The 22,170-nt window shown below is 33.1% G+C and overlaps 2 protein-coding genes across 2 annotated transcripts; one reads left to right on the forward strand and one right to left on the reverse strand.

Moving 5' to 3' along the window:
• Window positions 1-2,273: 2,273 nt before the first annotated feature.
• On the forward strand, window positions 2,274-3,470 carry LOC123295804. Its single transcript, XM_044877268.1, has one exon. It carries the CDS (start codon window positions 2,274-2,276, stop codon window positions 3,468-3,470), a length of 1,197 nt encoding a protein of 398 aa, XP_044733203.1.
• A 2,522-nt stretch (window positions 3,471-5,992) lies between these two features.
• LOC123295814 lies at window positions 5,993-17,406 on the reverse strand. The gene is made up of 7 exons (XM_044877278.1): window positions 17,105-17,406; window positions 16,763-17,050; window positions 15,841-16,321; window positions 15,480-15,781; window positions 13,859-15,415; window positions 10,613-11,345; window positions 5,993-6,093 (listed from the first exon to the last, which is right to left on the reverse strand). The coding sequence occupies exons 1-7, from the start codon at window positions 17,399-17,401 to the stop codon at window positions 5,993-5,995; spliced, it is 3,759 nt and encodes a 1,252-aa protein (XP_044733213.1). The 5' UTR covers window positions 17,402-17,406.
• Between the last annotated feature and the right edge of the window lie 4,764 nt (window positions 17,407-22,170).

Consider the following 22,170-nt stretch of genomic DNA (forward strand, 5'->3'; position numbering starts at 1 on the left):
AATAGAGGACCATGATATGTTTGTGTGTCTGTATTTTCTGGTATTAAATTTTCAACACTCAGAGCGGGTTGTTGTTTATGAAAACGCATTTTTAATGTAACTAAGACTAAAATTTCAATACAACCCATTTTATAAACATTTAAATATATGTGAACTTAATTGTTTAAATCATTTAGTAGTATGTCACATCAGAAGCAACAACACAAAGGAAGAGGTATTGTTAACACACTTATAAATAAATTACCGTTTGAGTTACACATACCAACTTATCAATATTGTGGACCTGGAACTAAGCTGGCAGAACGATTAGCGCGTGGTGATAAACCAAAAAACGCATTGGATCAGGCTTGTATGGTACATGATATAGCATATTCAAAAAGTAAAGACTTAAAGGAGCGTCATCTAGCAGATAAACAATTAGCGGAAGCCGCTTGGAAACGTGCCAAAGCATCTGATTCAACAATTGGTGAAAAAGCATCCGCTTTATTCGTTACAGGCGCCATGAAGGCAAAAACTTCACTTGGTATGGGATTAAAAAAGAAAAAGATGAAAAAGACAAAGAAAACTATAAACTTTACAGCATCAGTGCGAAAGGCACGAAATGCATTGAAAAAATCACAACCAACGGACTTAAAAGCAGCTGTAAAAATAGCAAAAGCAGCCGTGCGAGGTCAACGTATTAAAGCACCCACACGTGTAATACCAGTTCCAAAGTCTGGTGGTGTACTTCCATTAATTCCAATATTCGCAGGACTCTCTGCTTTAGGTGCTTTGGCTGGTGGAGCGTCGGGTATTGCTAAAGCCGTTACAAATTATAAAAGTGCTCGTGATCAACTTAATGAGAGTCAAAGACACAACAAAACAATGGAAGCTATAGCAATGGGTAAAGGCTTGTATTTAAGACCGTACAACAAAGGCATGGGATTATATTTAGCAAAAAACTAATTGAAACGCTACCACGTAGAGCACTTTACGATACGGAGCTACGTGCGTATGCTAAACAATTTAAAATTCCGTATTTTCGTGGTGTTTTTATGCGTGACACCCTACCCAAAAGACCATATAAATATGAAACAGGAATTATCAACCATGATGTATCCAAAAATAGTGGTACACACTGGACGGCATATAAAAAGTACAATCGAAGTGTCATCTATTATGATAGTTTTGGAAATTTGAGACCGCCAGTGGAAGTAATTAAATATTTTAACGGATGTGACATTCAATATAATTTTGATAGACAACAACAGTTTAATACTCCGATTTGTGGACATCTATGTATACAATTTTTATTAAATAAATAAACCAGCAAGTCTTGTATTCACTTCATTCAAAATCAAGATGTCATACATGCTTACATTTACAGGGAATAGCTCTTTTTTAACAACAGACTATTCTCCACCAATTGAATTAGATAAAAATGAAAATTATGAAATGGGTCTAGTAGATTTACAAGGGTACAATTCCATACCTAATATACACAGCCACAATAACATGTTTTATTACGATGATAAAGTTATAGAAATACCACCAGGATCTTATGAAGTTGAAGATATTGAACGTTATTTAAAAGAAGCTGTAGGCGATGAGGTGACACTACAAATAAATGCTAATACAAATACATTAAAATGTGAAATAAAGTGTACCGTGATAATAAACTGTGAACCATCAGATTCTGTTTGTCGCATGTTGGGATTTAATAAACGAAAACTAGATGCAAATAAAAGACATGAAAGTGACAATACAGTTAATATTTTACCTGTAGAAACAATTTATGTTCAATGTAATATTACAAATGGATCGTATCATAACAATGAAATCAGTCACACATTGTTTCATTTTTCACCAAATCTACCACCAGGTTATAAAATTGTGATACATCCTATGAATGTTATTTATTTACCAATCAACTGTCAAACTATAAGCAACATTACGCTCACGTTAGTGGACCAAACTGGTAAATTAGTTAACTTTCGAGGTGAAAACATTACAATTGGATTACACTTGAAAAAGATATAATGGGTTTTGTATTTAATCATCCTACACGTTATGCTGGAGGCAGTGTTTCTACAAACCGTCTCATAAAACAACCTCAATCGAGCAACAATAGAATAAATAATCACAAACAGTTATCATACGAAAATAGAAAATTTCTTCAATCAATTGGTTTAAAACTAAAACGGCCAATTGTTGGGTAAAATTTAGTTGCTGGTTTAAAATAAAGAAATCAGTTATACGAATAAAATTCAATTGTATTAAGAAGAAGAAGAAGAATGGCAGAAATACTAGAAGTGACCAATGTACCTGAGTACGATAATGTTATTACAGGACTAGAGTATCACAACCACCAAGCTTATAATTCATCGAAATTTGAATCAAGCGATGAGAGTAGAATTTGCATTCAATCACAAGACTTGTACACATTACCAAGTGAAAGTGTTTTAAATATCGAAGGTCAAGTGACTGATGATGATGATACAAATGTAGCCAGCTTCATATCGAATGCTATATCATTTATGTTTCATGAAATTCGTTATGAAATTGGTGGTAAGGTAATTGATGTGATTAATAACGTAGGCATCGTTAGTACTATAAAAAACTATCTATCCCTAAACGAAAATCAAAGTAAAGCTTTAGAGAATGCTGGCTTTGGTGAAAATTTTAAAAAGAATGCTGCTGGTTACTTCAATGTTCGTATTCCGTTGAAAATGTATATGGGTTTTTTTGAAGATTATCCTAAAATTCTCGTAAACATGAAACAAGAAATCGTTATTGTTCGTGCAAATGATGATATTAATTGTTTTACCTCAACTGTCGCAACAAGCAAACCTAAAATTAAAATCAACAAATTAGAATGGTGTGTTCCATACGTTAAAGTGTCTGATAAAATGCGAGTCGAATTATACAACTTAGTCAATCAAAATGATGATTTGAGGTTATGGTTTCGATCAATGGAATGTCTACTTATACCAGAACTACCATTAACTGATAGACATGTGTGGAGTGTTAAAACTAGTGTAGAATGTCCTAACTACGCTGTTATCTGTTTCCAAACAAATCGTGACCGCAACATTTTAAAAGATTCCAGTCAGTTTGACCATTGTAACATAACAAATTTGAAAGTCTATTTAAATGGTGAAGCCTACCCATATGTGAATTTGAATCTAAATTACACAAATAATCAAACAGCGTTACTGTATGAAATGTATTGTAATTTTCAAAAATCGTACTATAGACGCTCTATAACAGAACCATTGCTAGATAAAGAAACGTTTATAAATAAATCACCTCTATTTGTCATTGACTGTTCTAAGCACCCAGAGTCACTTAAATCTACAACAGTGGACTTGCGCGTTGAGTTTGAAGCTAGTGTTAATTTCCCTGCTAAAACGCGTGCGTATTGTATAGTGTTCCATGATCGATTATTTAAATACAATCCACTCACGAATATTGTGAATAGAGTAGTTTAAAATGGCGTACATAGTGGACGTACAGGGTTTCAAAGTAAACAATGAATTCATCGTTAAAGAACTTAGTTTTGTGGATACAAATGGGAACCATTTTGGACATTATGTATTCAAACCACCATTTCCATTTAACACATTAAGTGATTCAGATAAGAAACAAACAATTTGGCTCTCAAATAATTACCATGGCTTATACTGGAATCAAGGAGCCACCGATTATTGCGAGTTATCAACCATTTTAACACATATTGCTAATCATAATGTAATATACTGCAAAGGTGAAGAAAAGAAAATTTGGATTAAAAAATTAATTCGAAATTCAACAAGGGCAGTCCACATTGAAAATTTGGATGGTGGAAAACCACTCCATAAGAATGACAGTGTATCAAAAGCTCTATGCATCTATCAACATAAACATTGTACTACAAATATTATTATGTATTTATTACATTATTTTTTTAATAGATCTTTATACGGAGGTGCTTGTTGTTGATAAATTAGTGTTAATGATTAAAAAAGTTTTAACAATAAATAATATTAAAAAATAAAATAATTGTCTTTATTCATATTTTGTATTTTGTTTTAATCTAAAATTGTAATTTTTTTTAAATAAAATTTTTTTTTTATCTTATCTGTAGTACAAGTTGATTTATTATTCCTTATAAAGAGCATATTATATAGGTTGATTGATGATACTTGTTAGGTTATTAAGCGCTGTTTATCAACTGTATAGGTCATTTAACTTGTGAGCTTTCATGTGATAACATGCTTCAGACAACGAAACAGCTAGCTAAGTTGAGCGATATTATACAGAAAAAGTATAACGCACTCAAAGCTGATGAACAAACAGCGACCATTTCATTAGAAAAAACATTTAAGCCCATCACTGATCCGTTGAATCAGCTAGTAGAAAAACAAGAGAACAAAAACGATTTTACTCGAATTAATATAAAACGCAAGATAGAAGATGATACCTTAGAAGATAATAAAGATGAACTATTAAATTATACGCCAATGAAGGCTCGAAAATTATTTGAAGATACTCCAGTAGTCACAAAACAAAATCTATCAGACACCTATGAGGATGATGCATTACACACTCCTGATGTTGTATTTAGGGAGATTATAAAATCACCAGAGAATAATCAGCATGCACTTCAGCATTTTACAAAGACTTATGGAGATATGGCCGGTAAATACATTTATTTTATATTATCGAATAAAGATGATAAGCTTATCGATAATATTTACGGATTACGTTATGATAATGCTGCTGATAGATTATATGTAGGTAATTCAGTTGTTCACATTAAGCATAACGATATACAAGTCAACGAAAAATGGTACGACGGGACATCAGGTTTATATGAGCTTTTAGTAAAACAGATACCAAAACATTATTCAGAGCAAGACATGCGTAACTATTTAGAAATTGTAACATCAACAAACGCTTATAGACGGAATTATGACTCTCGGGGTCAAATTCAAGGAACTAGAGGTTTAAAGTATAAAAAAATCATTAAGAAACATCTATACCCATCGGCTCCTGCTTCTGGTAGCGGTCTAACATTATCACGAGTAACTAATAATCCCATAGATTATGTGTACTGGAATACAATCGACGAACTTTGCGACAGATTACGGCTGTTATGCGCATCACGTGACGCGGGAAATTTCAGCCATCAAAATGAAATCAATAGTTTGATACAAGAGTTAAGGGAAGAAAATATAATATACTGAAAACCAGATTGGTTTCTAAACAGACTAGTATTAAACAGATACAGACCAGTATTAAACAGGTTAAAACCAGTATTAAACAGATACAGACCAGTATTAAACAGGTTAAAACCAGTATTAAACAGATACAGACCAGTATTAAACAGGTTAAAACCAGTATTAAACAGATACAGACCAGTATTAAACAGATACAGACCAGTATTAAACAGGTCAAAACCAGTATTAAACAGATACAGACCAGTTTTAAACAGGTTAAAACCAGTATTAAACAGATACAGACCAGTATTAAACAGGTCAAAACCAGTATTAAACAGATACAGACCAGTATTAAACAGGTCAAAACCAGTATTAAAAGATACAGATCAGTATTAAACAGGTCAAAACCAGTATTAAACAGGTTAAAACCAGTATTAAACAGATACAGACCAGTATTAAACAGGTTAAAACCAGTATTAAACAGATACAGACCTGTATTAAACAGGTTAAAACCAGTATTAAACAGGTCAAAACCAGTATTAAACAGGTCAAAACCAGTATTAAACAGATACAGACCAGTATTAAACAGATACAGATCAGTATTAAACAGGTCAAAACCAGTATTAAACAGATACAGATCAGTATTAAACAGACCTGTTTAGATACAGACCAGTATTAAACCAAGCTGTTTCTTATTAGACCTGTTTAGATTTTATATTTATTATATGTAATTATTTAAATTACATCATAACCTATTGAGAACTCATTATGAATGGTATAGATAAATTTGGATGTTCTCTCCTCAAAAATTATCAAGATTCATATACATCACATAATGAATCAATACTTCGATGTAATGTTGGAAATAATTGCTTTGATGCAAAACAAAGACGAATTGTGAATGTTGGGAAACCTATAAATAAGCAAGATGTTGTGAACTTGGAAAGTCTTGGGCAGTGTTTGTCATTAGATGATGAAGAATCATACTTTGACGCAAAAAATAAAAAAATAAGTAATGTAGCAAGTCCAGAATTTTCAACTGATGCTGTGGATTTATACACCCTTATCAATCATGTTAGTGATAAAATCAATAACACTACTGAAATATTTAACGAGAGTCTGAAAAAATTAAATGGTTATTTTCGAATATCAATACGTAATACACAACCAACAAAATTTTATTCAGATCCAACTGCTGATTTTGCATGGTATATATTGGAAAATAATACAAGAGTTTATGTATTTAGATTCCCAATCTCTGTGATGATACATCATTTAGATATTAAACCAACATACTGTGAGGTCTTCAAAAACGATACTATTATAGATAAAAATAAACTGAATACATTAAAATCAAACGATTATTTAACGTTTGGTATTCCTAAAAGTTTCATGACTACAAACTCTGATTCCATGTTATTATATGTTGACATTGGTATAAAATATAAATTAATAGATGGATAAAAGACGAATTGTTGTGAATGAGCTACATAAACCAGCTCGACGTAATTATCCAAGAAGGCGTGTAATCATTAAGGGATTCAATGATTTATTTCAAGCTGATTTGGTAGAAATGATCCCGTATGCAAGACAAAATACCAACTTTAAATATATTTTGGTGGTCATCGATTGCTTCTCCAAATATAGCTGGGCTATACCACTAAAGTCCAAGAGTGCGGTGGATGTCACTAATGCCATGGAACAGATTATAAAAGATCGTACACCTAAAAACCTTCAAACTGATAATGGTACGGAATTTTATAATGAAAAATTTAAGAGATTGATGAAAGAGTACAACATAAACCATTATTCTGTATATTCAACTAAAAAGGCGTGTATTGTAGAGAGATTTATACGCACACTGAAATCGATGATGTACAAACATTTCAGTTTGTATGGTAATTATAAATGGATAAAAGTATTACCGGAATTGATTAAACAGTACAATAATTCATACCATCGGACAATCAGGATGAAGCCATCACAAGTCAATACACGAAACGAAAAACGGATTTTAAAAGATTCATACAATCATATTAAGATGGTGGGTCCAAAACAAAAATTTACAGTTGGTGATCATGTAAGGATAAGTAAATTTAGAACGACGTTTGCTCGTGGTTTTCATCCATCATGGACACCAGAAATATTCACCATTCGCGAGGTGAAACTTACAAACCCAAGAACATATTTACTGAAGGACTACAACAACGAAGATATAAAGGGTGGTTTCTATGCCGAAGAATTACAAAAAGTTCACGATCCAAACATTTATTTAGTGGAAAAGGTCTTAGCTAAACGCGGATCCAAAGTTAAAGTCCGGTGGCTAGGGTTCGACTCTTTACACGATTCATATATTGATAAAAAAAGTCTCCTTTTATAGTGGAACGTTTTTATGAACATACTTGTAACAATAAAAAATTTGTTATAGTGGACCGTTTTTGCGAACATATTTGTGTTTTATAAAAAAAAAAATAAATAAATAAATAAAAAATATCACATTGTAAAAATATTATTTTTATTGTAAAATTTTATCTATAACATATAAAAACAGAGTTGTATTATAATAATATTTAAAAAATATATATTTATAAATTATCGAAAATACATTATAATTATTATTCTGAAAAGTGTCCATTGTCATCATCATCATCTTTCTTCATAAGATAATTTTCAATTATTTCTTTCACTTGAACATAGTCGGATAACTCGTCTGATGTAAATACACTGTAGTAAGATTGTTCAAAAATGGATAGTCCTACAATTCCATCTTTTTGTCCAGAGTGGATATTTTTTAAAATCCAGTTCCAAATTTGTTTGTCTTCATCGTCTGACGATGGGGAAAATTTCACTTCTAAGTCCATTTGTTCTACCTTATCAATAAGGTAGTTTAAAGTTTCCGGTCGACCACATTTAATTGCCATATTAACCGATGTTTTAAAATACTTTGTTAACACATTGTTTATAGTACTTAAACTACAATTATCTTTAATCATATTAACAATACAGTTGTTATCACTATTATGATTATCAAAGTCTTGCATTTTGTATGTTTAAACTAACACTAAATTGTTTTCTACAATAATTCTACCTAACTATCAGTTTTTTTGACACCCCCACCACTACTCTATCAATTGTTCATGCGCACTACTCTATCAATTGTTTGTACACCTATCACAATACCGAACCACTTTGAGGATCATCACAACAGCAGGACACATTTCTGAAACAACAGCAAAAATTAGCTAAATATTAAAAACATAAAATATAAAATACTTACACTCAACAAATAATGCTATAGTGGCCCCATGGTTTTGTTTCACATGAATTGTGAGTAATGTATCGTTTTTGGTCAAATGGTGATAAGCCCACTTTCTGCTGTTTGATGGTATGTAAGCGGTGTCGCTTGGATTGGATGCTTTGCTGAACACGGTAAAAGTTACGGTTCTCAAGCAAACACCGCTTATAGTCCTCAAAAGTAAGTTTTCGGATAGCTGACTTCTTGAGACCCTTGGATCGTTTAGTCTCTTTTTTATTTTGCACCCGAATAGCATACATTTTGCTACGTAATCCGACAAATTCTAGCATAACATCACCATTATTTTCATCGGACATTAAACCCTTGACTTTCTTATTACGTAGTGGCATACCATAGATGTTGTCGGGTGCATAGTCAGCCGTATCAAAACGATTAATATCCTGTTTCATGACCTCATAGACGTCAGTATTTTTCACGCTATAAATTAGACTATCGGTGTCTGTGTATAATAACCTGACATTTGTGGGGTTGTACCGTTGGTACATGTAGTTGTAGTGGAAGTCATACACAAACGTTTTCGATATGTCTAAAATTGTGAAGCCTATGTAGATGGGTTTGTTGAAACGTATCTGTGATTTTTTCATTTCAACAATACTGACGTCATTGTCGAGCACCATCATACTGTGAAAATTGGGATTGGCAATTAATTTCTTCACACCATGTTTTCCATCCCAATTTTTTCGTATGTACACAACCCGATGTTTCCTCACATTCTCCATGGTTTTACCGAAGATGGCATTAATCATGAGTTTGAATAATGCTTTTTCAAACTCATTTGAGGCGTTCTTGCGCATCTCGGTATTGAAATCAATATATGGTTTCAACCATGCAGATTGATCGAATTGTAACACACGGTGGTATTTTGTTACCTTAACACCGAGTTGTGTATACAGTTTTAAATTCCTGTAGTGCACGACATAGTTGGTCTTATTGTAAAGGGTTGACAGAAGATATTTTTGTTTTGATCCAGGTGGTTTCGTTGTCTCCGGACATGGCGGTAAATCGCTAAAGTTATCATGTAGATGTTGGGGTATTTCAAGGTCTACTTCTAAAATGTACCCGACTGGTGAATCATCTGCAACATCCTCGATGTTTGGTGTGTCGACCCACTTAAAATTTCCTGTTGGTAGGTATCCACACATTGCTGCACCATATAGGTTCACCACATCATAATACATAAGGTAGACATCTTCTTGAGTTTTATCATACCCCTCTTCCATGTACTTATTGTTTGCCTTAGCATAGCGATTAGAACATTGACTTACACCGCCTCTGATTCCTTTCTCGATAAACAACAAGTCATCAATATCCGTGAACAATTCCAATTTGATATTGGTGTATTTCAACATGGCGCTCCACGTATAGCCAGGAAGTGTGTAATAGTGACTAGGATCGAGACTATAGCTATGAATACAAGTGTTACGGAAATTTTCAAAAATATCCGCAAGTAGTAACACATCAGTTTTCATATACAGGTCTGAATAATCACCTAGTGTATGTAAATTGAATGTGTTCCATACCTGTATCGCATGGTTATAATCCTCATCCGTTATGTGTTCATCTGTTAACACACTGTAGAACGCCTCCTTTGGTGGTAATTTTGTCTCTTGGAGACGTCCCCAGCTACTCATGTATTCATATGGAAATACACCTTTTCTCGTTAGCAATTGAAATTGTTCATCATTACTGACCTATAAAAAATTAAAAAACAAATTACAACCCTGTATTAAAAATTAATTATTTTTTATCATTTACCTCTTTATGTAAAATGGATTTTTTATCATTATCTAAATATGAGGCCAGATTTTCCAACTTGTCTGCGAGAAATCGGAAGGAATCAATGAATCTTAATTGAATGTCCGAGACGTGCTTTGTGAAACTGATGTACTTTTCTTTGTTGATGGGCAACACATCAACTTGACCGTCGATTTCCGTCAGCAGAGCTTCAATAATAAAATGCGAATCGTATCCACTTAAGTTGTGCATCACAACAGGTATCACCCTTGAATCTTGATAATGCAGATTACAAAATTGGTGTGCTGCTCCACGGTAGATACCTAAAATAGATTAATATAAAATTAGATGAAATTAAAAAATAATAAATAACCTGCATTACCTGTGCGATGTGAATGGTCGCGAACACGTATGGAATTGGATACGAAATCTTTACCACAAATGTGACACTTCTCTGCTGACATAAAATCCAGTTCTTGTTCGACGGTGAGCGGATACATTGGTTTAACGTGTTTTATTTTTTGCTCTAATGAGTACGCTACTTGTTCCAGTTCATGAACAAACCACTTGACACAATCAGCACCACGGTATGCCTTATAAAACGATTGGTTGGGATCATGGGTACAATGAACATAGTAACCTACACTGTAGGGTACATGTTTTTGAATATTTTTTGTATAAGACCCATGATCCATTTCCATGTCTTCATGATGTTGTGGTACCAATAACGCCTCAAAGTCAGCGTACACCATATACTCAACACGTTCCTTGCTGTTGAAATCTTTGAACTCAACGAACCGCTCATCATCAGTTTCAGGCATTCGTACCCGCACTGCTTCTTTCTCACCACAATTTACTGAATGCTGTTGGAGTTTGACTTCTGTAGCAAAATAGTTGAGACATCGATCACATAAATAAATTTTATGCCTATCACTCTTTACACTCGATCGACTCAACTTTGCTAAATTTTTTATCCAGCAAAAGTGGTGACTGTTCCCATTCTCCACAGCCAGTAGATGAATTTTCTGCCCCGCAGTGTTCGAACTAACGCGTACAGGGAAAATTTCTAAATCACGTAGAAACGTATCTTTGTAGCCGTACACGTTAATCGATAGCTGCGGGTTCATCTTTTCAAATTTATTAATTTGATCCAGAGACATGGGAAACTTTAATCCATCATATTTCAAATGATGACTATAGTGCGGGTACTTATTCAAGCGTTGAGGATCCTTTTCAACCGGGTAAAGTGCTGACATTATCGACCATAAAAAGCAGTGTTGGTCATCATTCCGGACATTAATCACAGCTTTTCTACATTTAATTGCAGATGGTAGTTCGCAAAATGTTCCAGCTGTGATCGGAGAGTACTTATTCATGTGGACTCGAATATTTATGATCATGTCAAGAGCCCAACCGCTATCGCGTTCCTGGAATTCTTCCAATTTTTTCAACAAATAGTTTTTGACATGATCAGTGTACCACTCCTGCATGTCCGTTGTCAGATACATTTCCTTGGCCGGCGTTATAAAAGTTTTCAAATCCTCCTCTTTGGTGATGGGCTTAATAAAATTGCCCGTGAACATAATATACACCTGAAATAAAATCTCATTAGACTATTTAAATTATAAATCTTAAATTTTACTTACCTTGAGGGGATGCTTCACTAGCTCACGCCGAACGTGTCTTCTAAACATTGGAAATGCCCGGTTGAAAAATATATTTGGATCTTTATAATCCAAATTTGTAATCATACCAGTCTTCACCCTGCCCTGATGGTGGGTTTCAATTGTCTCCCAGATTAGATGTCGATTTTGTTTTTTGGTGACTCCACCACCTTGTTTAACTAAATCTAATCGCAGTCGGTGAAGTTGCCGCTGGTATGATTTACAAAGTCCAATATTAGCTTCAAGACGCAGAGGATTTTCTTTCTTTAACATCAACATCTTTTTGAATAAGCGGATGTTCTGCTTATTAAGTATCATCCATCGCTCAGCTTCCTCCACCGTCTTGATGAGCCTCAACGCTCTCTCCACTTTCTTCATCATATCAGTGCTACCACCTTGAGGTACCATGTTTAGCGTCTGCATAACATTTTGTTCGTAGGTGTCCATCTTTCAAAAAAATTATATTTAAGTTTCACAATATTATTTAAAAAATTTATACACTTACCGTTATATTTTCAAATACTAAGCAAAATATACGTTACCGAACGTTCAACACTAAAGTTAACTTACAACTGAGTAATATTTGTTTTTTGTATAAAATATATAGACTAAGTTTAGAATAATAAATATACCAAAAACAAAATAATAATGATAATAATAATAATAATAATAATAATAATAATAATAATAATAATAATAATAATAATAATAATAATAATAATAATAATAATAATAATAATAATAATAATAATAATAATAAAAATAATGTAAAAAATATATGCAGAAAAACTAACTGAAGCAAAGGTGAATTTCAAAAGAGATACTTCAACAGCTACGTACATCACTTTTTATAGCATTATCCCCCCCACTAAAAAAGTTGTAATTTGATATTTTTATAATCGTAATTCAAACTAATTATTTTTTCTTGGAATTCAGACAAGTTTAAACAAGTTCAAACAAGTTTAAACATGTATTTTTATTATGTAAATTTCAAGTGTCATATTATATTGCTGATTCAATAAAAAAATATTAACATCCGGTCACGTATCTTGAATTTTATCGTGTATACTTAAAGTGTCAAATTACAATATTTTTCAAGGTTAGATGATATCTATTTCAACATATTTTTGAAAATTGCTGACTCATAATATTCTTTTCTTGGAATTCAGATTTGCAAATTATTATCTAACACGTTCAAGTGTCATATTACATTGCTTAATCATAAAAAAATATTAGCATCCGGTCACGTGTTTTGACACATGTAAAATTATTTCAAACAAGTTTGAACTTGTTACAAGATGATGATATCATATTTTTCAAGGTCAAATTAACATATTCTTGAAAATTGCTGACACGTGTAAAATTATTTTAAGATCAAAGTCCATTCAAACAAGTTTGAACATGTATTTTTATTATGTAAATTTCAAGTGTCATATTACATTGCTTAATCATAAAAAAATATTAACATCCGGTCACGTATCTTGAATTTTATCATGTATATTTAAAGTGTCAAATTACAATATTTTTCAAGGTCAAATTAACATATTCTTGAAAATTGCTGACTAATGTCAACGTCCCGCCCCCCGTTCACTCTCCGCCACTATTGGTCAAAGCCAATGACGTCATCAATGCTTAGGCAGCCATTATTCTCCTCCACCACACCTCCCGACGCCATCTTGATTTACTATTGGTCAATGCCGAGGTTTCCAACATTCACCTAGGTTTGCCCTTACGTCCCGCCCCCTGTTCACTCTCCGCCACTATTGGTTGAAGCCAACCCCCCGTTTAGCCATTCCTCACCCCACCACACCTCCCAACGCCATTTTGATTTTTACAGCGCTACTATTGGTCAATGACGTCATCTATCCCCTCCAACTTCGCATTCAACCGAGGTTTCCCACATTCACCTAGGTTTGCCCTTTTTTGAAAAGTGTACCATTCTTTTGCGCCAGGAGTGGGCTGACTCTTCTACTCTTATAGTCCTCAAAAGTAAGTTTTCGGATAGCTGACTTCTTGAGACCCTTGGATCGTTTAGTCTCTTTTTTATTTTGCACCCGAATAGCATACATTTTGCTACGTAATCCGACAAATTCTAGCATAACATCACCATTATTTTCATCGGACATTAAACCCTTGACTTTCTTATTACGTAGTGGCATACCATAGATGTTGTCGGGTGCATAGTCAGCCGTATCAAAACGATTAATATCCTGTTTCATGACCTCATAGACGTCAGTATTTTTCACGCTATAAATTAGACTATCGGTGTCTGTGTATAATAACCTGACATTTGTGGGGTTGTACCGTTGGTACATGTAGTTGTAGTGGAAGTCATACACAAACGTTTTCGATATGTCTAAAATTGTGAAGCCTATGTAGATGGGTTTGTTGAAACGTATCTGTGATTTTTTCATTTCAACAATACTGACGTCATTGTCGAGCACCATCATACTGTGAAAATTGGGATTGGCAATTAATTTCTTCACACCATGTTTTCCATCCCAATTTTTTCGTATGTACACAACCCGATGTTTCCTCACATTCTCCATGGTTTTACCGAAGATGGCATTAATCATGAGTTTGAATAATGCTTTTTCAAACTCATTTGAGGCGTTCTTGCGCATCTCGGTATTGAAATCAATATATGGTTTCAACCATGCAGATTGATCGAATTGTAACACACGGTGGTATTTTGTTACCTTAACACCGAGTTGTGTATACAGTTTTAAATTCCTGTAGTGCACGACATAGTTGGTCTTATTGTAAAGGGTTGACAGAAGATATTTTTGTTTTGATCCAGGTGGTTTCGTTGTCTCCGGACATGGCGGTAAATCGCTAAAGTTATCATGTAGATGTTGGGGTATTTCAAGGTCTACTTCTAAAATGTACCCGACTGGTGAATCATCTGCAACATCCTCGATGTTTGGTGTGTCGACCCACTTAAAATTTCCTGTTGGTAGGTATCCACACATTGCTGCACCATATAGGTTCACCACATCATAATACATAAGGTAGACATCTTCTTGAGTTTTATCATACCCCTCTTCCATGTACTTATTGTTTGCCTTAGCATAGCGATTAGAACATTGACTTACACCGCCTCTGATTCCTTTCTCGATAAACAACAAGTCATCAATATCCGTGAACAATTCCAATTTGATATTGGTGTATTTCAACATGGCGCTCCACGTATAGCCAGGAAGTGTGTAATAGTGACTAGGATCGAGACTATAGCTATGAATACAAGTGTTACGGAAATTTTCAAAAATATCCGCAAGTAGTAACACATCAGTTTTCATATACAGGTCTGAATAATCACCTAGTGTATGTAAATTGAATGTGTTCCATACCTGTATCGCATGGTTATAATCCTCATCCGTTATGTGTTCATCTGTTAACACACTGTAGAACGCCTCCTTTGGTGGTAATTTTGTCTCTTGGAGACGTCCCCAGCTACTCATGTATTCATATGGAAATACACCTTTTCTCGTTAGCAATTGAAATTGTTCATCATTACTGACCTATAAAAAATTAAAAAACAAATTACAACCCTGTATTAAAAATTAATTATTTTTTATCATTTACCTCTTTATGTAAAATGGATTTTTTATCATTATCTAAATATGAGGCCAGATTTTCCAACTTGTCTGCGAGAAATCGGAAGGAATCAATGAATCTTAATTGAATGTCCGAGACGTGCTTTGTGAAACTGATGTACTTTTCTTTGTTGATGGGCAACACATCAACTTGACCGTCGATTTCCGTCAGCAGAGCTTCAATAATAAAATGCGAATCGTATCCACTTAAGTTGTGCATCACAACAGGTATCACCCTTGAATCTTGATAATGCAGATTACAAAATTGGTGTGCTGCTCCACGGTAGATACCTAAAATAGATTAATATAAAATTAGATGAAATTAAAAAATAATAAATAACCTGCATTACCTGTGCGATGTGAATGGTCGCGAACACGTATGGAATTGGATACGAAATCTTTACCACAAATGTGACACTTCTCTGCTGACATAAAATCCAGTTCTTGTTCGACGGTGAGCGGATACATTGGTTTAACGTGTTTTATTTTTTGCTCTAATGAGTACGCTACTTGTTCCAGTTCATGAACAAACCACTTGACACAATCAGCACCACGGTATGCCTTATAAAACGATTGGTTGGGATCATGGGTACAATGAACATAGTAACCTACACTGTAGGGTACATGTTTTTGAATATTTTTTGTATAAGACCCATGATCCATTTCCATGTCTTCATGATGTTGTGGTACCAATAGTGCCTCAAAGTCAGCGTACACCATATACTCAACACGTTCCTTGCTGTTGAAATCTTTGAACTCAACGAACCGCTCGTCATCAGTTTCAGGCATTCGTACCCGCACCGCTTCTTTCTCACCACAATTTACTGAATGCTGTTGGAGTTTGACTTCTGTAGCAAAATAGTTGAGACATCGATCACATAAATAAATTTGGCGGCGGTGTTTTGTTACACCCGATCGACACAACTTTGCTAAATTTTTTATCCAGCAAAAGTGGTGACTGTTCCCATTCTCCACAGCCAATAGATGAATTTTCTGCCCCGCAGTGTTCGAACTAACGCGTACAGGGAAAATTTCCAAACCATGTAGAAACGTATCTTTGTAGCCGTACACGTTAATCGATAAATGCGGGTTCATCTTTTCAAATTTATTAATTTGATCCAGAGACATGGGAAACTTTAATCCATCAAATTTTAAATGATATTTATAGTGCTGGTACTTAGTTAAACGTTGAGGATCCTTTTCAACCGGGTAAAGTGCTGACATTATCGACCATAAAAAGCAGTGTTGGTCATCATTCCGGACATTAATCACAGCTTTTCTACATTTAATTGCAGATGGTAGTTCGCAAAATGTTCCAGCTGTGATCGGAGAGTACTTATTCATGTGGACTCGAATATTTTTGATCATGTCAAGAGCCCAACCGCTATCGCGTTCCTGGAATTCTTCCAATTTTTTCAACAAATAGTTTTTGACATGATCAATGTACCACTCCTGCATGTCCGTTGTCAGATACATTTCCTTAGCCGACGTTATAAAAGTTTTCAAATCCTCCTCTTTGGTGATGGGCTTAATGAAATTGCCCGTGAACATAATATACACCTGAAATAAAATCTCATTAGACTATTTAAATTATAAATCTTAAATTTTACTTACCTTGAGGGGATGATTCACTAGCTCACGCCGAACGTGTCTTCTAAACATTGGAAATGCCCGGTTGAAAAATATATTTGGATCTTTATAATCCAAATTGGTAATCATACCAGTCTTCACCCTGCCCTGGTGGTGGGTTTCAATTGTCTCCCAGATTAGATGTCGATTTTGTTTTTTGGTGACACCACCACCTTGCTTAACTAAATCTAATCGCAGTCGGTGAAGTTGCCGCTGGTATGATTTACAAAGTCCAATATTAGCTTCAAGACGCAGAGGATTTTCTTTCTTTAACATCAACATCTTTTTGAATAAGCGGATGTTCTGCTTATTAAGTAGCATCCATCGCTCAGCTTCCTCCACCGTCTTGATGAGCCTCAACGCTCTCTCCACTTTCTTCATCATATCAGTGCTACCACCTTGAGGTACCACGTTTAGCGTCTGCATAACATTTCGTTCGTAGGTGTCCATCTTTCAAAAAATTATATTTAAGTTTCACAATAATATTTAAAAAATTTTACACTTACCGTTATATTTTCAAATACTAAGCAAAATATACGTTACCGAACGTTCAACACTAAAGTTAACTTACAACTGAGTAATATTTGTTTTTTGTATAAAATATATAGACTAAGTTTAGAATAATAAATATACCAAAAACAAAAAAAAACAAAAAAATAATAATAATAATAATAATAATAATAATAATAATAATAAAAATAACGTAAAAAATATATGCGGAAAAAACTAACTGAAGCAAAGGTGAATTTCAAAAGAGATACTTCAACAGCTACGTACATCACTTTTTATAGCATTATCCCCACCACTAAAAAAGTTGTAATTTGATATTTTTATAATCGTAATTCAAACTAATTATTTTTTCTTGGAATTCAGACAAGTTTAAACATGTTCAAACAAGTTTGAACATGTTCAAACAAGTTTGAACTTGTAGCAGGATGATGATATCATATTTTTCAAGGTCAAATTAACATATTCTTGAAAATTGCTGACACGTGTAAAATTATTTTAAGATCAAAGTCCATTCAAACAAGTTTGAACATGTATTTTTATTATGTAAATTTCAAGTGTCATATTACATTGCTTAATCATAAAAAAATATTAATATCCGGTCACGTGTTTTGACACATGTAAAATTATTTCAAACAAGTTTGAACTTGTTACAAGATGATGATATCATATTTTTCAAGGTCAAATTAACATATTCTTGAAAATTGCTGACACGTGTAAAATTATTTTAAGATCAAAGTCCATTCAAACAAGTTTGAACATGTATTTTTATTATGTAAATTTCAAGTGTCATATTACATTGCTTAATCATAAAAAAATATTAACATCCGGTCACGTGTCTTGAATTTTATCATGTATATTTAAAGTGTCAAATTACAATATTTTTCAAGGTCAAATTAACATATTCTTGAAAATTGCTGACTAATGTCAACGTCCCGCCCCCCGTTCACTCTCCGCCACTATTGGTCAAAGCCAATGACGTCATCAATGCTTAGGCAGCCATTATTCCCCTCCACCACACCTCCCGACGCCATCTTGATTTACTATTGGTCAATGCCGAGGTTTCCAACATTCACCTAGGTTTGCCCTTTTTGGAAAAGTGTACCATACTTTGGGGTTGAAAGTGGGCTCGATTATCTAACGTCCAATTCCCGCCCCCTTTAAGCCCCACTTCCAAGAAACACACTCCTGTCAACCACGCCCATCACTATTGGTCAAGCCCCGTTTATGTCATTCCTCACCCCCACCACACCTCCCAACGCCATCTTGATTTACTATTGGTCAATGACGTCATCCAACTTCCGAGGTTTCCAACATTCACCTAGGTTTGCCCTTTTTTGAAAAGTGTACCATCCAAGCGGGGTTACTTGAGGTCAAACTGCGCCAGGAGGTACATGACTCTTCTACTTTTACCTTTAATTTCTATTACTTTGTCCTTTGTATATTTGGGTACTATTTTATTTCGGCTATTTGTTACAAAAACATTTTCACCTACTGCTAAAAGTGGGAGATCAATTCGGTCTATGTTTCGGACTAATTTGGCTTTAATTAATTGTTCTGTTTAGTAATTAAATCTTTTATAATTTGTTTTTCCTCAATATATTTATTAGCATAAGTAGAATGTATATTATCGGTGGTAGGTTTTAAAATTTGATTATCTCGTGGATGCATGTCATATTTATTTACTTTACAGAAATCGCAATTATTTATGTATTTTTGAATTTTGGACTTCATATTGTCAAAATAATAAAGCTTTCTAAGATGGTTCAGTGTTTTATCAATCCCACGATGGATTGATAATTCATGATAGTCTTTTATAAGTTTTGTTTGTTCATCAAAGTTTTCAACATCCTGTAAGAATTTAGTGCACCGAATGATTTTTAATTTTGAATCAAAATGTTTTAGATATGCGTTTTGAATAACGTTGAAAATGATGTCTACTGTATAGATAGCATTTTGTTTATTCTTAACAATTTCTGTATTTAAAATTTTAATAGCTATGGATTCGTCTATTTTTGGTATTGTTAATACAATATGTTGTCTTGTTTGAAATAATTTAGTTAGTTTTCTTTCATATTTTGTTCCTAATTTAATAATTATTTGTCGTGAAAAGTTATTTAATGCTCGTTTGGATTCTATTATACCGCGATTAAGGTTTTCTTCGGCTGATTGTTGAATACTATTGCTATTTAAACTGTTTATTTGAACTCTAAATATTGTGTCTACGTTAGTTTTTCTCTTAACAGTTTCATTAGTTTCATGCTCTATATTAAAGTTATTACCGAGTAACTTTATTTTCCACCTTGTAAAATTTTGATCATCAACAGGTACATCTAAAGTTTCTGACTGTTCTTTTTCAGGAATTTTATTAGTTTTATCAAATGAAATATAGTTATCATATGGGTTACTTCGAGAATTTTCGACGTTATCATAAGCGGTAATATTATTAATTTGATTAAATGATTGTTTGGTATTTCCACTCGAAATATCCATAGGTTCAGTACTTGGTAGTTGCGATCTATAAGTTGGTGAACTTTTAAATCGACTTTGTTGGGGTGGAAAATGGTTTTGATACCAAGTCGGTTGATTATGCTGTAAGGGGCGGTAATGAATCGGATTATTAAATGTATTATTTCGAAATGATTGTTCTGGTCGTAATTGCATACATTCCGTTGAAAAATTGGGTATTTGATAGTCATTTACAAAATTGTGTGTAAGAACGCTATTGTTATGTGGATAACTATTTTGTATTTGTCTCGGTTGGGAATTTACATTTGGTTGAGATATTCTATATCTATCTTGATTAGACTGTTGCATTGAAATTTCATTTACACAAATATCATACGCTTCCTTGATTGTTTTTGGTCGGTTGGATCTCACGATATACCCTAAATTTTGATCTAATCCTGCTATAAAAGATTTTAAAACAATATTCAAGTATACTTCGTTTTGTGCGTTTATGAATTCTTCAGATTTTGTTCGATCTACTGAGTTTAACAAAACGGTTTGTAAATCAACTACTTCTGTATAGTAATGTTTTAAATATTTATTTCCTTGATAAATAGTATTTAATTTATGAAGAATTAATTGTATTGTTCGATTGTCTGTGAAATGAGTTATTAATATTTCTTTAATAGTTTCCCAGTTAGAAGGGGTCCCACATGCAATGAGAGCATTTCGAGCTGGTCCTCTTATTTTTTGTTTTAACCAATTAATCAATAAAGAGTTGTTCGCATTTGCTCCTTGGAGAACGAAATCTCCCATTTCAATGAATGTATTTAAAATTTCTGGACAACCTTCGTAGTAGTCCATATTTTTTAATATATTAATTACTGTTACTTTACTAGTAGCCATATTAGCTTTGTTATTTTCTAATTTTAATTTTGAGTTATTATGTATTTGGTATAATTAAATAATATTTAAAAAATTTTGTTAGTATTATTTAAATTTGAATTTTCTAAATTATAATTAAGCTATATTTTATTTCATAATTGTTGATAAATCTTCGTCCGTATTTGAATCGGAGCTAAGATTTTTTTGAATAATCTAACTTTTAGCTTATTCTTTACTTTAAATTTAGTAGGATGTTTAGGCATTAAGGTGTAGGTATTCGAATATTCAACAAAGAAAAATTTACTTACATTTGAAATATGAACACCAACCACATTGTTACGTTTAAATTCCAGATAATTCCAAAAAAGAATACCATAAATCTTCGATACGCCGTCGAAAATGGATTTAACCAGTTCCAATGTTGCTTCCAATCCAGTAAATTTTATTTTGTACTCTGGTTGATATTAAAAATTTATTTGGAGTGTAGATACGTCCCAAAGACTTAAGAACCACTCGTAGAATTTACACAAATTTACGATGGACGCGATAATTTTCGAAAATTTTTTTCTCAAATTATCCTACCGGCTGCGCCATTAATATCTTGTAGACCAGATATTTAAATAAAAATTTATTTATTTAATTAAATTTACAATTTAATTTACACTTGTACAAAATTAAAGTAACAACAATTAAAAATAAATATTTTAATGAAACGAATTATTTAACAATCCGAACGTATGTCAAACGATTGTAATAATAAGTAATATTGAAACAAAGATATCCGAACCCGAACATACGTCAAAAAGTTTGGATACTAAGTATTTTTGTACATTAGATAGTTTACTTTATATATGCTTTTAAAATATTGCTTAGTACTTAAGAAATGTGTTAAAATATCCTTTTTGTAATATGATCTTTTGTGACCGTCCAGATGGTATAACATTAATATTATTAAGGGTCAACTTTCTCTTAATATTTAAAGGACAGTTTTCTGAGAAATGTTTGAGTATAGCAATATTTAAAATAAACTTTCTAAAATAACTATTCTAATTTATGTTAACTAATTAACAAATGCGTGACATGCACATGTTGCATTATATTATGGTTTTAAGTCTAAAAAAAATATAAGTAATAGGGAATATATAATTCTGGCGTATTCCAAGTTTCTTTGTCTACACCAGCAGTTCTTTTTCCTCGATTCTCAGTCACTC

This window comes from Chrysoperla carnea, chromosome 1 (genome assembly GCF_905475395.1).
Source record: "Chrysoperla carnea chromosome 1, inChrCarn1.1, whole genome shotgun sequence".
Taxonomy (NCBI): Eukaryota; Metazoa; Arthropoda; class Insecta; order Neuroptera; family Chrysopidae; genus Chrysoperla; species Chrysoperla carnea.